Consider the following 19,044-nt stretch of genomic DNA (forward strand, 5'->3'; position numbering starts at 1 on the left):
TTATACCGTTTTTTTTTAATTCTTTAGTTTAGATTCAATAATTTAGAAGAGGTTTATGTATTCAATCTGCCTTTGGTATTATTATCTGTCTTTATTCCAGATTTAGCCATACAGCTTACACTCCCTCTAAGGGGAAAATTCACTCATTCCAGATACCTACAGTATTAAAAGTATTCAGCTCTGGTAGGACTCTTTCCGTGTTATCGAGCCCTAGGTGACTTGGTATGCTGGAGTGTCTCCCAAAAATTTTCGAACACATCTGGACGTTGAAAAAAGTACAGCTTTCTGTATAGTCTTGTAGAGATGTTCATTCAGACCTAGCTTTCTTATGTTTTCTAGGATGTTCTTCGAAATGACTCCAGTAGTAGAGAGAATAATAGGTATTGTCTGGGTACTTTCCATTCTCCACTGTCTTCGTATTTAAATTTCCAGATCCTTGTACTTAGCGATCTTTTCGTTTTGTTTAACACGACGATTATTGTTGTTGATAATCGCCACATCAATTAGTGTTATTTGTCTCTTTAGTTTCTTATGAGATCTGGTCTATTATGTGCCACTGTTTGATCTGTGAGCACAGTGCGGTCCCAGTATAGCTTGTAGTTATCATTCTCTTCTGTCTTTATTATTATTATCTGTATTATTATTAATTTATTAAATTATGTATGTCATAACTGTCATTAGTATTATCGATGAAATGCCAAAAATTTAACTAGAGTAAAATTATTTCCCAAGTCATCACTGAACTAAGAAAATAATGTAAATAATTTTCTTTCTCTTAGACTAATAATGTTACCCTTATGAAATAGTAATAATTCTCATAAAGACGATGCAAACAAACTAATTAAACATTTCATCGGAAGTAATCAGTTCCAGTTTTTAAATGGAGATCTCTAATCTGTATCGTCATTAGTTTCTGGAAAATCTTTAACTAATAATCGAAATCAATCTAAAGATGTTTGTGAATTATCTAAAATATTATAAACTGTTTCTTTTTTACAAAGAATTGGAAATGTGGTTATATAAGTTTCACTTATTTTTGTCCATTCGGTAATACTTGGTTCATCAATATTGTTATTGTGCAATTTTAATCTCAACAATATCTGCAATAATATTTTCTTCCTCATTTACTCCAAAATCATTATCTTTATTCATAGATACATCTGACACGGTGAGATCTGATGACTCTGAGAAGAGTGTAGCAGTCACAACTGCTAACATATAATTAATTAATATAATTATTATTAAAATCCTAAAACCCCTCAGAATCCCGTTTATGAAACGTTTATGGGCAATAGACGAGACGATGCGCAAACTAAAATGAGCAGGAGGTGCTCGGCGAAGGTCAGTTTTGGCCAACAACTCAAGCAGAGAGGTGTATTTCTCCAAGCCTTAACCGGCATTTTTTGTCTTTAAATCGGGTAGAAAATCTGGGATTGGATTTAATATTTTCCCCGAACATCAAGGGAGAAATTAGAACAGATGATAAAGAATCTTGATTGAAAAACCGACTTCCAAATCTATAGAAATGAATATTTAAGACCCGGCTTCCAAATCTACTGAAATAATTATTTAAAATCCAGGTGAGCAATTAAATCATTTAGTTTAATAGGCCTATCATTTTATTGATATTTTCATTGTCTTTTGAAATATTAAAAGTGTAAAATCCGAGTTTTCTCATATGTATCATGTGGCCTTGAGCCTAGATCGTCAATTTATCGGACACCTAATTAGTTTTTCTGTTTTTTTGTATACCTACTCGATATAAAAAGTTTCATGCCTGATTTACTAGATATTCTTTAAATGCGCAGACGCAATAAATAGACAAGATGACAGTCAGCTGATAAAATAAAATGTTTGTTTGTTGTGGTAATTCGATGTAAGAGTATGTGTTGACAGTCATCTTTGGGTGCCTTGATGTTTCTCTAAATGTTATTTTTTGTAGATTTCACCCGATTAGGATAACGTTTAATACTAGAATTAGTTTAACCAAACACCTAATTCAACCCATTGGAAACCAGGAACCGATTGTCTCCAGAACCACAGCGTTCCTCTTCATTCGTTTTTTTTTTTCGGAGCCTCAAGGATCGTCAGAGTCTTCAGGGGACTTATCCAGGACCGCTGTAGTGTTGTGACAGACAGTAACAACTAGTTTCTCAGGGTTAAGGTTTTTCTTGTAATTTACAACTTTGTATATGCATATACCAAGGTTAGTACTTATTACTAGTAACTAACTAGTAAATAGTTATTAATTAATTAAATTAGATTCATTGTTAGGGAAGGGGTTCATGATTTTTGTATAGCGGTTTTTAAAAGGGAAGGGAAGCAATTTATGTATCAGGGTTTTTAAAAATTATATATATATCTTTCCGAGTCTGTTGGCCATACTCATCACACTTGATCACTTTAGATATCTCCCAGCATCTGTGTGTAAGCATAACACTTACACATAGATCTGGTGTTTAGCTGCTTCGACACATATTAGTCGTATATTTGTTAGGTAAGGTAGTTTCTTTTGTATAACCGTCACGGTTTTTTTTTAGTATTTATATTCCCTACCTTACCTATCTAGGATTTAACTTTCGTAACTAACCTTAGTGTTAAGATTTCGCTTCTCCCATGGACTTAGATTATAGATTTACTAATACACCTTTTCGTTTGGCCCAGTAGTGGGGATATCTAATTTTGTCGTGGCTTTTTGGTCCTCGCATACCGTAGCCCCACTACTGTAATTATTTTCTCTATATATATATATATATATATATATATATATATATATATATATATATATATATATAGGTGAGTTTTGTTAGTTGTTAATAAATAACAGCAATAGTTGTTAATATATATATAAATATATTTGTTACAAGTAGTTTTGCTTTTATTTCAGTTCCTGCTTACAATTATAATATAGCAGAACAAGGTCAATAGTGTCTTTTCGGTTTTTTAAACATTATTACAGGGTATTAAATCAATAGTACTTTATTCCTTGTTGTTCATAACTTCATTTATTTTTTTGTTAATTTCCTTCAGAAATTAGCTGGCGCCCATTTTAGTATTTTCCTAGGCATCTCCGTATATTCTCTTATCTTACCCCTTTTATAGTTCCAGATTTTCCGGTGCATTATTATATTGTATTCTTTTGGTTAAAAGATCTCTTTTCCCCTTATCTCAAAGCCAAATTCTAGTGTAGTGAGGCTAGCCCGAATTCGTGCTTGAGGTTTTGTGTCTCTGTGTTCTTTTGAGCTAAGCCATTCTTTTTATTATAACTTCTTTGCTAGTTCTTCTCTAATTGATCATCTCCTTCTCCATATACCACCCCTAAATTTTATTTAGGTTTCAATTGGCGCTTTTGCGTTTGCAACTTAAGTTGTTTCAATTGGCGCTTTTGCGTTTGCAACTGAAGTGGTTTCAATTGTGGTTCTCCAGAACCACAGCGTTCCTCTTGAGTCGTTTCAGTTGGCGCCCAACGTGGGGCCTCTTTTTTTTGCACGTACTTTTGGCTTAAAAAAAAAACGAATGAAGAGGAACGCTGTGGTTCTGGAGACAATCGGTTCCTGGTTTCCAATGGGTTGAATTAGGTGTTTGGTTAAACTAATTCTAGTATTAAACGTTATCCTAATCGGGTGAAATCTACAAAAAATAACATTTAGAGAAACATCAAGGCACCCAAAGATGACTGTCAACACATACTCTTACATCGAATTACCACAAAAAACAAACATTTTATTTTATCAGCTGACTGTCATCCTGTCTATTTATTGCGTCTGCGCATTTAAAGAATATCTAGTAAATCAGGCATGAAACTTTTTATATCGAGTAGGTATACAAAAAAACAGAAAAACTAATTAGGTGTCCGATAAATTGACGATCTAGGCTCAAGGCCACATGATACATATGAGAAAACTCGGATTTTACACTTTTAATATTTAAAAAGACAATGAAAATATCAATAAAATGATAGGCCTATTAAACTAAATGATTTAATTGCTCACCTGGATTTTAAATAATTATTTCAGTAGATTTGGAAGCCGGGTCTTAAATATTCATTTCTATAGATTTGGAAGTCGGTTTTTCAATCAAGATTCTTTATCATCTGTTCTAATTTCTCCCTTGATGTTCGGGGAAAATATTAAATCCAATCCCAGATTTTCTACCCGATTTAAAGACAAAAAATGCCGGTTAAGGCTTGGAGAAATACACCTCTCTGCTTGAGTTGTTGGCCAAAACTGACCTTCGCCGAGCACCTCCTGCTCATTTTAGTTTGCGCATCGTCTCGTCTATTGCCCATAAACGTTTCATAAACGGGATTCTGAGGGGTTTTAGGATTTTAATAATAATTATATTAATTAATTATATGTTAGCAGTTGTGACTGCTACATCCTCCCTCAACTCCAGAAAAAAAAAAGGAAAACTTTCCACTTACCAGAAGTTTCCTTTTTTTTTATTGTCTAGGACAATCTAGCCTTAAAGACAAACCAGACAATGAATATGATGAAGCCGAAACGTTGTGGTGTCAACCACAAGGATTTTGAGCTTATCAGCCACACTGTTTACTCATTAGATGGGATAAAAGTAATGACACTGACAGACGTACAGTAGACAGACAGCATGTGATCTATTTAATAATGCGTAATTTACCAAAAAAAAAATTAAAATAATTTAATTTATTTAGACAAAGTATTAAGAAAAGTAAAAAAAACATATAACCCAATCACTTAGGTACTTTCTAAATATAATTCAATAACCTTATAGCAATATCAATCTCAATGCCAATATATTCAATATAATTCAATTCAACCTTATATAGAGTAAATTAACCTTCAACAATACTTAAATTCTATATTTCCAAGTATTAGTAAAACTATTAATAAACTACACTACTGAGGTGTGTTAACAACCTCTAAAAGATAGGACCAAGAACCATTCACAACACAAGCTCAAACAAAGTCCTATCAAGTTTACCCAACGTTGACACTAGAGCGAACAGATTCTATTAATCACCCAAGAGTTCAATGAGGGCTTAATTTATTAGGACTAGTTGAAAATATATTACTACAAACCTAAACATCTATATGATATGGTTCTGGATATCAGCAACATATTCGAAAATTCAAGGTAAAAGATAATTCAATACATCTACTTGCTTTAGCAGCGGTAGGAAAAACACACAATCGGTAAAGGCACTAGCAAGCCTAGATACTAGCAAGCCCACTATACTCATGGTATAGGGTATGCTAAAAAAAAAATAAGTAAGTTAACTGCAATCCCAACTCGTAGTAAAGAATATGCACAAAAGGTAAAAGATAATTGCAAGTCCAGATCTACTCATGGTAGAGGATATGCACAAAACTCACTTCTACCAGCTATACACTTGGTAGAAGGAAAGGTAAAAGAGATCCTAACTGTAATACCCAAACTGTACTATTGACGTGGTCCAATTCTTTACTCACGACAAGAACAGTAAAGGACAGATTTTTAGGACTCCACAATCAAGATAAAGATAAGATATATATTCATAAGATATAGATAAGAAATAAACTTATCAAGGTAAAGGTAAAGATAACTAACTTAAGGTAAAGGTATGAGATAAACCAATTAAGGTAAAGGTACGAGATAAACTCAAGTAAGGTAAAGATAAAGGTACACTCAAGGTAAAGATAAACTCACATCTACCAATCCGTACGAATGGTAGGTAGACAGGTACAAACTCAAGATACTAAGATATGTTAAACTCAAATTCTTGAGAAGATAACAACATAGGAGATAACAAACCAAGTTAAACAGACTTACTTATTGCTGAATATCAGAACGATCCAATTCTAAATGACACATTCTAATTTCAACCTAAGAGACACTCAAGGAACAACTAATATGTATTGATATATTTCTGAGCCAAGTGAGGGCACACATCCAGGGTGATCAATCCTGAACCCACGCTAAAACACCGACACAGTAAGTGAATATGAATGCATAAGCTTTATGGCCATGGTCCACAAAACCATACAACACTATTAAAGAAAATATTTGGAATGTTTTCCGCATTATCCCTGTAAATATCTATTCAACTCAGAACTCAAGATGGGGAAATTCCCATATATCCATCCTGTACTCCTATGATATGCAGTTGGACTTTTAAGAGAAAACAAACAACAAAATTAACAAGTCCATAAACTAAGATAATAACCAACATTAAGATAAGATAAAAAAATAGAAGGCAAAATAGCACTACTCTTATTGTTTTGCCAGGTAAACAAAAATAGATAAACCGATCTTAAACAACCAAACTGGTACAGCATTGATAAGGGACCAGTTAATCTTCATCTGAAGATGAAGAATCCAAATTATCTGACAAGTTATGTGGACCTACTGTCTTGTCCTCCAGTAAGTCTTTGACATGAAACCTTCCTAGTTTCCTGCCAGTGGAAGTTTCCCCTCAACTCATAAATTAAAGGAGAAATGACCTTAATAACTGTGCAAGGTATGTACTTCTGACATAACTTGGCTGATTGAAAGTTCACTTTATCAGATTTGACAAAGTTTCTTTTCAACACAGAATCTCCAATTCTGAAGGATAACTCTCGCTTTCTCAAGTCATAATGGCATTTATTTCTAGCATAAGATGCTTTCAAACGTTTGCGAACATCCACATAAATATCAGGAAGATGCTGGATATCTTCTAAACGGTGTAATTTATCTGATATAGTGGGAAAGTTATTGGCATTTTCTGAAATTGTACCAAAATAATCACCAGAAAGAGGAACATGACGACCAAACATCAAATAAGATGGAGGACATTTGGTTATTTCGTGAGAAGAAGTCCTGATAGCCTGTACTATAGAGTGGATATGAGTATCCCAAGCTCTTTGATCAGGAAAGGAATATGACCTTAAAGCAGTCACGATTGATTTATTAACTCTTTCGGTATGACTGACTTGTGGATGATAGTTCGCATTGTACCAGATCTTTTGGACATTATATTTAGACATGAGGTCGCGAAAAGCCTTAGCTGTGAACTGTGGTCCATTATCGCAAGACACGATCTGTGGAACACCATAAATTAAGAAAACCTCATTCTCAAGATACTTGATAATGGATGAAGTAGTTGCCTTAGACATAGTATGAACCAAAGGAAATTTTGTAAAATAATCAACAACTACCAAGGCATACTGAGAACCTTTATAAGACCTAGGATAAGGACCAATGAGATCTAAAGATATAAGTTGAAATGGAAAATCAATCCGTCGATAACTACCCATTAAACCTGGTTGGGGAAGATTTGTCGGTTTGCATGTAGCACAGATTTTGCATTTAGCGATATAGCTACGTACAGTTTGACGCATCTTCGGCCAGTAATAGAGTTCCGATATACGACGGAAAGTTTTGTAAAACCCAAAATGAGCTGCAGTAGGATGGTCATGAAAAGTGGCCAAAACCTCTGCTCTATTAGGAGTTGGAACGACTATCTTCCAATCCGACATTCCAGTAAGGGCATCCATGGAACTTAAGACATGTTTATACAAAACACCATGTTCAACTTTAAAATCAGGAAATTTACCTGGTACATTCTGTACATCATACAACATTTTTCGATACCAGTCATCTGGTTGCAAGGAAGATAAATCTAACAAATTAATATCGAACGTTCTAGAGAGTGCATCAGCGACTACTACACCTGCAGCTTTACGATGAATAATCTTATAATCATATTGTGCCAATTTTAAAATCCACCTAGCCAAACGAGGAGATGGGTTCTTCATATTCTGTAACCACACCAAACTACTATGGTCCGTTATGACCGTGAAAGAACGACCCTCAAGAAAATATCTGAAATGTTCAATACCAGTAATTATAGCTAGCAACTCTTTTTCAGTTGTAGTATAATTTTTCTGGGCTTTATTTAATTTCTTGCTTGTATAAGCTATAGGGTGTTCTTCTCCATCTACCATTTGATAGAGTACACCTCCAGATGCAGTGTTAGAACAATCTGTCATCAGATAAAAAGGCTTAGTAAAATATGGGGCTACCATAACAGGAGAATTTGTGAGAGCCTCCTTGATTTTAATGAAAGCTTCATTAGCCTCAGGAGTCCACACAATATTTTGTCCCTTTTTCCGATTTTGAAGTAAATCTGTGATAGGAGACAACAAGGTCGAATAAGACTTAACAAACTTCTTATAATAACCAACCATTCCTAACAATCGACGGACCTGAGTGGTATTTTTAGGCACAGGAAAATCCCGAATCGCTGACATCTTATCAGGATCAGTACGAAGACCCTGAGAATCTACAACATATCCTAAAAACTTAATAGAGTCACGACAAAAGCTGCTTTTATCCAAATTAATAGTCAAATTTGCGTCTTTTAAACGCTGAAACAACTGCTGCAATACAGAGATATGAGTTTCGAAATCAGGAGTAATGACAAGAATGTCATCAAGATAGTATTGACAAAATGGGTCTAAAGCAGGACCTATTACCAAATCCATTAATCGACACATAGTCTGAGGAGCAGACACAAGACCAAAAGGCATTGTAGTGAACTGATACAATCCTTTGCCATTTACTGCAAAGGCAGTAAGCTTTTTAGTCTCCTCGCTGAGAGGAATCTGTAAAAACGCCTTCTTTAAGTCGATAGATGAAATAAATTTTGCATTCTGTAATTTACTTAGGATGATATCTATACGAGGTATAGGATAAGCATCTCTGTTCATAGTTATACCGTTAAGTTTACGTCCGTCAAAACAGACACGAAAAGTCCCATCTTTCTTTTTTGTCAGCCACAGAGGGCTACAAAAAGAAGAAGTACTGGGCTCAATAATACCTAACTTAAGCATTTCATCTACCTCCTTTACTAAACTTTCATGCCAGGCTTGAGGCAAGGGATATTGATATTGCCTGAAGGGCTTAGACGAACCAACATCAATGTGATGTTCGATGAGATGAGTTCGACCTAACTGATTTTTCGATGAGATAGAAGAGAATGATGTGATGACACTATTTAACTGCTCTAATTCCTGAGCATTAAGTCGACTTATATCTTTAACAGCATTGACACAAGAGATATTGAAAGAAGACACAGATAAGGAAAATTCAGTAAAATTTAATTCACTATTAAAAGTTTTCAGAAAATCCATACCTAGGATGACTGAATTCTTAACTGAAGGAATAACAAAGAATGTAATCATTCTTTTACAAAAACTAACAGAAATCTCAGTAGTGAATTGACCTAAAATTGGTTGAATTTGACCATCAGCTGTAGTCACTTGCAAACTTTGATCTATTCCTATATTTACATTTGAATTCTGGAGAAATTCCAGACCTAGAGAACCTAAAATAGAGATATTGGACCCTGTGTCCAGTAAAGCTAAACAAGAATGTCCTAAGATAGATATTTCAAGATATGGACGATTATCCTTGTTTTTTCGAACTAACAATGAGTTTATATCTAAATCAACAAACGACGACAAGAGATTACTTGAAGAAACTACAGAAGAATCACGGTGTTCATGCTCAATTAACGTTGTCCTCTCTTCGGTTGGTATTTGCCGTTCTGCGGTCTTTTGTCTTTCGGTAGAGCGTGAGATGTTTGGCTTGTGGAAGCTTGGGCATCCAGACTCGAGAAACTGGTTCCTTGGTTTTGAGGAGTTTGGACAGTGTTTGTATTCCCTGTATTTTGACGAGGAGTAGGAGCCAGGGCCAACCCACCCCTTCTGTCGTTTCCCGAACAGAATTCACACTCAAATTTACGGACACCTTGACGTCCACAACCATAACAGAACCGAATTCTAGGCTCAGAACATTCGTAATACCCATGTCCTGACTGACAACAATTCCAACAGGTAAGCTTCGAATTAAAAGAAGAGACATTACCAGACCGAGAATAGTTAGGCCTACCAGAATAGGATGAGTCATTATTTCTGAAATTTCTACTATTACTAGACCGTGAATAATTGGGTCTATCAGAATAAGATGAGTCATTATTTCTGAAATTCTGATGAATAGGGACTCTAGACACGTCGTCAGAAGACCATGACAAAACGTCCTCTAACTTCTTACACTTTTCCGTTAAGTCAGCAATTGAAGAAATATCTGTAAGTGCCAGACTAGAATGATACGATGGCAACAAATTTTTTCTAATGATCCTTATGATATGTGACTCAGACAAAGGAGTCTCCAACCGTTTACACAAACTAACAATCTCATTTACAAATATAGTTACCTTCTCCTGCGGAGCTTGTTTTCGAGACTTAATTTCATCAAGAAGATTGTCCTCATAGTTATATGGAAGAAAATCTGACCTAAGTTTCGCAACTAACTCTTGCCATGAAGCAAAACTACCTCGGTTATTGAGATACCAAGTGAAGGCTGAATCCTTAAATAAATCGGCAGCAGAAGAGTAACACTTTTCCTCGCTGTTACCACGCGCTATACGCAGACATTCTACCTTCTCTAAGAAACTAACAACATTTTCATTATCTTGACCTGAAAAATGGACACCCCATTTATGAATAGGAGCAGACTTAACGAAGGGAAATGGATTTACTGAAACACTAGCATTATGAGGAGTTGACTGTGCCTGTGAAATCACTTTACAATCAAGTTCACCTTCCAGAATCAGAACCCTGAAATTAAGAGACCTCTTCACTTCCTCCTCTTCCTCTGTTGTAGCTTCTAACAGATGGACTCTAGCTGCAACATGACCTAAGCGAGAAGTATAGCGAGCATAGGCAGTATCACTAGGAGAACCAACAAAAGAACCAATTTTGACCACCAGATCTGCAAGAGTAACCTCTATTTCCGCAATCTCGTCCTTAAAATTAAGATGGGAAGCAGACAGAACAGCATAACTTCGATTTGCTGCAGCTTGCTTTAATGCACCACGCAACACTACCCTTTTCCTTTCCACTGTTGTCAAAGATGGATCGTTTAAGTGCCGGACTCTCAACTCGTACTCTAATTCTGGACCTAACAGATGCTCTACCTTGAAAGCAGACATTTTATACAACTTGGAAATATACCAGGAAATATATGAGGAAAACTATGATAAAATAGGTAAAGTCTAACTTACTCTATGTTTCCAGGTTATTATTATAATTGAATTATTTTACCAGTAATGTTTGCTTGTTTATCCAGTCGTGAACTCAGATCTCAAGGTACGGCTACAATCCCTGAGAAACCTAGAAATTTCAAAAAAATGTTACTTCCAGACAGTGGTGAATTACTTTGGTGCTACTCCGGACTTTTATAGTGTTAAGATAGTTAAATTTAAAATATTTAAATAATTTTCCTTTTTAATATATACTTATGTTATTTATTATTAATCCAATATGGATATTTAGTTAATCAAAAAAAGCAATTTATTCAGTCTACCCACAATATAGCAAAACAAGGGTACTACGGGTATACTTAATAGAGAATGTAGATAAACTAAATATTGAAATACAAAAACCAATGTTGCAGTTAAGAAACCAAGAGTTAAAGAACACAGCTGAAAATTAAAATACAACACCAAAGGTACACAACCAGAAATTAAAGTGGGAGAAAAAAAAACCAAAGATATAAAGCCAAAAGTACGTGCAAAAAAAGAGGCCCCACGTTGGGCGCCAATTGAAACCACTCCAGTTGCAAACGCAAAAGCGCCAATTGAAACAACTTAAGTTGCAAACGCAAAAGCGCCAATTGAAACCTAAATAAAATTTAGGGGTGGTATATGGAGAAGGAGATGATCAATTAGAGAAGAACTAGCAAAGAAGTTATAATAAAAAGAATGGCTTAGCTCAAAAGAACACAGAGACACAAAACCTCAAGCACGAATTCGGGCCAGCCTCACTACACTAGAATTTGGCTTTGAGATAAGGGGAAAAGAGATCTTTTAACCAAAAGAATACAATATAATAATGCACCGGAAAATCTGGAACTATAAAAGGGGTAAGATAAGAGAATATACGGAGATGCCTAGGAAAATACTAAAATGGGCGCCAGCTAATTTCTGAAGGAAATTAACAAAAAAATAAATGAAGTTATGAACAACAAGGAATAAAGTACTATTGATTTAATACCCTGTAATAATGTTTAAAAAACCGAAAAGACACTATTGACCTTGTTCTGCTATATTATAATTGTAAGCAGGAACTGAAATAAAAGCAAAACTACTTGTAACAAATATATTTATATATATATTAACAACTATTGCTGTTATTTATTAACAACTAACAAAACTCACCTATATATATATATATATATATATATATATATATATATATATATATATATATATATATATATATATATATATAGAGAAAATAATTACAGTAGTGGGGCTACGATATGCGAGGACCAAACGAAAAGGTGTATTAGTAAATCTATAATCCAAGTCCATGGGAGAAGCGAAATCTTAACACTAAGGTTAGTTACGAAAGTTAAATCCTAGATAGGTAAGGTAGGGAATATAAATACCAAAAAAAAACCGTGACGGTTATACAAAAGAAACTACCTTACCTAACAAATGTACGACTAATATGTGTCGAAGCAGCTAAACACCAGATCTATGTGTAAGTGTTATGCTTACACACAGATGCTGGGAGATATCTAAAGTGATCAAGTGTGATGAGTATGGCCAACAGACTCGGAAAGATATATATATAATTTTTAAAAACCCTGATACATAAATTGCTTCCCTTCCCTTTTAAAAACCGCTATACAAAAATCATGAACCCCTTCCCTAACAATGAATCTAATTTAATTAATTAATAACTATTTACCTAACTTTTTATAGATGTTACAAAAACTGTAATAAGTACTAACCTTGGTATATGCATATACAAAGTTGTAAATTACAAGAAAAACCTTAACCCTGAGAAACTAGTTGTTACTGTCTGTCACAACACTACAGCGGTCCTGGATAAGTCCCCTGAAGACTCTGACGATCCTTGAGGCTCCGAAAAAAAAAACGAATGAAGAGGAACGCTGTGGTTCTGGAGACAATCGGTTCCTGGTTTCCAATGGGTTGAATTAGGTGTTTGGTTAAACTAATTCTAGTATTAAACGTTATCCTAATCGGGTGAAATCTACAAAAAATAACATTTAGAGAAACATCAAGGCACCCAAAGATGACTGTCAACACATACTCTTACATCGAATTACCACAACAAACAAACATTTTATTTTATCAGCTGACTGTCATCCTGTCTATTTATTGCGTCTGCGCATTTAAAGAATATCTAGTAAATCAGGCATGAAACTTTTTATATCGAGTAGGTATACAAAAAAACAGAAAAACTAATTAGGTGTCCGATAAATTGACGATCTAGGCTCAAGGCCACATGATACATATGAGAAAACTCGGATTTTACACTTTTAATATTTCAAAAGACAATGAAAATATCAATAAAATGATAGGCCTATTAAACTAAATGATTTAATTGCTCACCTGGATTTTAAATAATTATTTCAGTAGATTTGGAAGCCGGGTCTTAAATATTCATTTCTATAGATTTGGAAGTCGGTTTTTCAATCAAGATTCTTTATCATCTGTTCTAATTTCTCCCTTGATGTTCGGGGAAAATATTAAATCCAATCCCAGATTTTCTACCCGATTTAAAGACAAAAAATGCCGGTTAAGGCTTGGAGAAATACACCTCTCTGCTTGAGTTGTTGGCCAAAACTGACCTTCGCCGAGCACCTCCTGCTCATTTTAGTTTGCGCATCGTCTCGTCTATTGCCCATAAACGTTTCATAAACGGGATTCTGAGGGGTTTTAGGATTTTAATAATAATTATATTAATTAATTATATGTTAGCAGTTGTGACTGCTACAAGAGCACGAAATTTCTATCTTAAACTGAATAAACTCAATCTTCATTAAAACTTTTGAAATCACTTAATTTAGGTATATCTTGTGCTAGTTTAACTAATTTTCTTCCAAGAAGCATTCTATAATTATAAAAAAGCTTTTAATAGACCTGTGATTTGACCTAAACTGAATCTCATTAGTATAGCATGGGTCACTGTGGTCTCGTATTTCTGGACCACGTATTGGATTACAAGAATTAATTTCAATTAGCAGTACATTACGCCATCTTTGGGTTATAAAATTTGAAAGCCATAATAAAACAGTATGTTACAAATAAATATACTCCTATTAAAATTATTACATTGTATTGAGAGAAATACACCTTTCGCAAGATGAGATAACTTCCACATAATGGTAACGAAGCCAACAGTTAGTGTAGTACGTCTATTTGTTTTGTAACGTAACGAACGTGTTAACTTAACCTATGCTCTCTCATTTTAGATTAATTAATACCACTCCTAGACTTCTTCTAGTATACCTATTCTTAATTTTATCCTTTTTTGTCAATCCTCATACATCTTAGTATTCTTATTTTTGCCACATGAATTTATCGTCTGTCCTTCTTAATTCCGTTCTATATAATATCATAGCTAAATAACATTTTATTTGTAGTAAATGTAAATCGCTTTTAATATTTTCTTGCTTTCAATATTATCATCGGCATACATTAGGCACCAGGGTATGTTACCCTGTAGTTTTGCTGTTATCTGATCCCATACTAATGAAAATAAATAAAGATTAATCACCCAGCCTTGATGCAATCCTACTTTCAAGTGAAATTTAAAAGTCTCTACCTCAGTAATTTATACATTGTTATATAAATTCCTTGTTTTTGTCAACAGCTACTCATATGCTGCTTCTTCATTCATGTGACATGTGTCTAACTTTGATAATGCTATTAAATAAATATGTTGCCAACAGATTCTGTTGTTTCCGTTTCCTCTAATGCTGTCTACACTTTGTCCAGAATATAATTTGATTCAACAGCTTTATCTTTCTTTATTTTTTAAAGTGCTTGATCTGTTTACTTGTTATTTTGGTAATCATGATGTTACTGTCTCCGTTAACTTAAGCTTTTTTGTCAAATTATTAATTTATTAAACTTTCAACGTACTTTTTTCATCTCTTTTTGACATCCTTTTAGTAAATTACTATTTTATAACATCTCGGATGATAACTGTTGCTTATTCGAGCATATCATCTCCAGTTTCATTTTTAGTTTCAAACGCTATTAAGTACAAATTTCGTACCAAATGCTCATATTTAAAATCTGCACAATTTTTCTAAGTAACATGTTTTGAGTGGATGGGGAATATGGAAATAAATATAAATAAATATGGAAATATAAGATACTAATACAATTTTGAGTTTATAATTTTAATAAAATTTTTGATATTTCGCCTCGTTTTAAGTATTTAAATTTTAAGCTTTGTCACAATATACTAAGGAAATTTTCTCAATAAAATGGGATTTATCCAAAGTTTTAAATTTGACTATATACAAATTGGCTACTTTTTGTTAAAAGCAAATAAAAAATTTAGAATTTTTGTTTGCTTCTCGTCAAATATTTTTTTAATTGAAGAATTGTAGTACAAATTTTTTACCACTGCTTTTTAAACAATAATTAATTAAATCATAATAGTCATTATACATAAATCAACAAAAAGTTATAACAATTTTTATTACATGCGTGAATAGCATCTTTTACTCATAGTACGTGTAATACACCCAAGGAAAAATAATTTATTTTTGTGAACAGCACTGTTTATAATTACGATAGTTTGCCAATTTCTAATTAATATAATATTGGTGAGAGTGAAAATCATTTTAATTTTAATTATATTGTTAAGATTTATAGTAGATATTTATAAGTTTACCTTTATTGTTACAATAACATATTAGCATAACAACAAAATAATTAAAAGTAATTATATAACAAAATACTTAAAAAGCAATTATCATCAACAAACTATATGTGTCCACTGTTGGACATTGGTCTCCCTCAGCTTTTTTCACCTGTCTATGTCTTGTGAGGCTTGCATCAAATTACTGCTACTACGCTTCTGGTCGTCAGTCCATCTTATTAATGGGCGTCTTCCGCTGCGTAGTGCTTCTTGTCTTGGTCCCCACTCAACAATACGTTTTTCCATCGGTTGTCTGATCCTATCTTGCCCAATTGAAGTCTGTGTTTTGGTTCTACGATGTACTTCTTCGTTTGCGATTCAGTCTCTCAGAGAGAGGCTCAACATCTGGCGTTTCATAGCCCTCTGAGTCACGCGAATGGTACTAACTATATTTTTGTGAAAATTATTGTTTCCCCTCCATAAGTGTTCAGGCTAATCGTATGCGGCGTGGAAGCTCACATGTCTGGTTATCTTTAACCAACCGAATTTCATGTTCCATGTATATATAAACCAATATTAGTCTATAAAGTCATCTAAAAACTAATTCTCTTCGAAATTGTTATTTAATTGAGAACTTTTAAGTTTCTTTGTTGAACGTGACTTATAGCAACATGATTCAAAGCATGAACATAAATCACAGTAGTCTAATTTTTTCCTCTACAAGCACAAACATACTTTTGTAATTCATCGTAGCATTTTCTTCGAATAAAATCAGATGTATGTTACTGTATTATTGAATCCATCCGTACTCTACATCGCGTTCACCCCTAAGAATTACGTTCGGGTGTAACAATTCATTGGAGCGAGGTGTGTTAACTCGAGTAAAAAACAGGAGTCACCCCACCGCGCTCCAATGCTCCAGACCATACCTTTCCCCCCTATAGCACTCTGATGCGCGATAGGGGCACAACTATCAGCCAAATGCTCTTCATGTGGAGGTCCTGGGTAACTAATCCAGGTAAACCCCAACATGGTTTCCTAACCGATTGCAAAACTCAGAACAGCGCATTGTCGCTATGATCCTGTTATCATGATGTGGCTTATCCGCGAACTAAAATTGCTTACTGGGGCCTGAAGTCTCCGCTCTGAGCCTAGGCTCAGTTCGGCGACTTGGTGCTCAAGGGTTTGGGCCCTACGTGCTCGGATTTTGGGGTTTTTGTTAATTTTTTTGGTGGCTTACGCCGGTTTTTGTTAGTATTTTTTAAATTTTTTTGGTGGTCAAAGCCGGTTTTTTTGTGTTTTTTGTGATTTTTTTTGTAGGTGGCTCTGAAACAAAAAATCAGAATTAGTGTAAAGTCTATACTATAACATTGAAAAATATATAAATATATAACAATATGACAATATAGATTTTATCTTCTTTAGGCAAACGGGCCCACTTTGTGTTTGGCGATAGTCCTTGAGTGTTTTTTGAGCTACGACCTGTCTTCTATTATGTGCGTTGTTGTTATTTTAAAGCGTTTTCTCTCTAGTGTTAAATTCAGTGTACAATTCAGTTCCGTACATCACTGCTGGTGTTGTAACAGTTTTGGCTTTTAGCTCGCCTAGTTATTACTGTAAAAATTGAATAATTGAACATAGAACTGATTTTTTCAACGTATATTTATTTAAATAAAAAAAAACTTAATCATACCCATAAAAATTTATCGCATTAAAAATATATAATTGTAAATAAAAAAATAGATATTAATGAGCATTTAGTTAGGTATCACTTTCTTTCAGAAACACAAATTGTTTATATACAGCAATAGAGTCAGTCTTATTATATAAAAAGTGGCTTATAAAGAATTATTTTTCTGAAAAAATGTTTCAGAAATTCATGAATTCATATTAGGTTAACGAGATTCCGTGAAAATTGGAATTCCGTGGTTATTGTTCCTTCTATTTTTTATAATGTTAAACACAACATTGTTCCATTTAAAATTTATTTTTATTGTATTTCTCTTAATTTTAGAGATTTTTACAGAAGCTATAAACCACAAGAAAACTTATGTAAAAAAGATATAAACCTTATTCACGATTTATTTTTAAAAGAGTTTTTTGAAATATTAACCACAAGATTTGGACCAGAAACCCTAAAATCTGTTAAAATATTACTAAGAAAATGGCAGTTTGATGATAGTTGTCGATGTGTAGTTCGAGATCCATCGATTTTCTGCTATTCACTTTCCAAGGAAGAGAATAAATATGTTGAGATTATGAACAAAAATGTTACAAAAATTCAGGCATTTTTTAGAGGAGTTTATGAAAGGATTATGACAAGCCACCATGATACAAAGTCAAAACGTTTTTCAGCAACGACAGAGATATTATATAAAGTTTGTGAAAAGTTTGATGAGCATAATAAGATTCTGGGTAAGTATTTGTTGTTTCTATTTAGGTTACTCTTTTATTTAACTATTAATTTAACCCGTAAAACCCAGAAAAATAATATCCTGATTCGGCTTGTTTTAAGCAATAAGTGACAAAGTACCGGAAAAGGAACAATGTGATTACCTTAAAGGTTGTATCAGAAGAGATCCACAAATTCAAGAGATATTCCTTTAAAAGTTTGTTAATTAATATGAGTGAAATCGTACAAATAGGAGTATATCGACGGTGTTACGAAAGAAAGGCATAAGCGCCATTGACAGTTTTTTTCAGGAGAGATAAAAAACGTTTAATATCGCTTAATATTACTTTTTTTACATTTTTTTGGCATTTTATTATTATCGAACTGAGGCATTTTGACTTACCATATGTTAGTTATAAAACAATTATTATAAACATAAGATATTTAACATTTTGGTGCTTACGCCTTTAATGTTAGGTTCTGTGGTGTTTAAGCCTTTTTGAAAGGCGGTTACCATATTTGGAAAAAATTATATTGATCAAAAAATGTCGCTTAGAAACTTGTACGCCTTTTAATTTTACGGAATTATAACAAAAATGGAGAATAAATCTTTTTATTTTAAAGCATAACAATTAAGTAAAAATAATACAAATTAAACAATACGCAATAATATATTTATGAGTTTCTTAGAGTTATATTGGTGTAAAAAAATACAAAAATAAAGTTAAGTTGTATTATAAAACTAATGGAAATAAAATACAATACAATACAATACAATAAAATACAATATCAAAATTTGATAACAGAAAATAACATTTATCAATAACAAAACAAACTAATAGAAGGACCGATATAACAGATATAAAACTAATGCTCTCAATTTCAGTCTCATTTTTAAAAAAATACTGTCAAGGATGATGAATCTTATTCGGAGTTTAAAGAATCATTTTGTTGTAT

The 19,044-nt window shown here is 33.4% G+C and overlaps 1 protein-coding gene across 3 annotated transcripts in view; it reads left to right on the top strand.

Moving 5' to 3' along the window:
* Positions 1–19,044, top strand: part of LOC140439427 (androglobin-like) — a 174,674-nt gene that overhangs the window by 103,427 nt on the left and 52,203 nt on the right. For all 3 annotated transcript variants that reach the window (XM_072529330.1, XM_072529344.1, XM_072529335.1), the window contains exon 12: positions 17,710–18,110. In XM_072529330.1, coding sequence (XP_072385431.1) covers positions 17,710–18,110 — 401 coding nt within the window. The remainder of the gene's footprint in view (positions 1–17,709; positions 18,111–19,044) is intronic.

Source organism: Diabrotica undecimpunctata, chromosome 1 (genome assembly GCF_040954645.1).
Source record: "Diabrotica undecimpunctata isolate CICGRU chromosome 1, icDiaUnde3, whole genome shotgun sequence".
Taxonomy (NCBI): domain Eukaryota; kingdom Metazoa; phylum Arthropoda; class Insecta; order Coleoptera; family Chrysomelidae; genus Diabrotica; species Diabrotica undecimpunctata.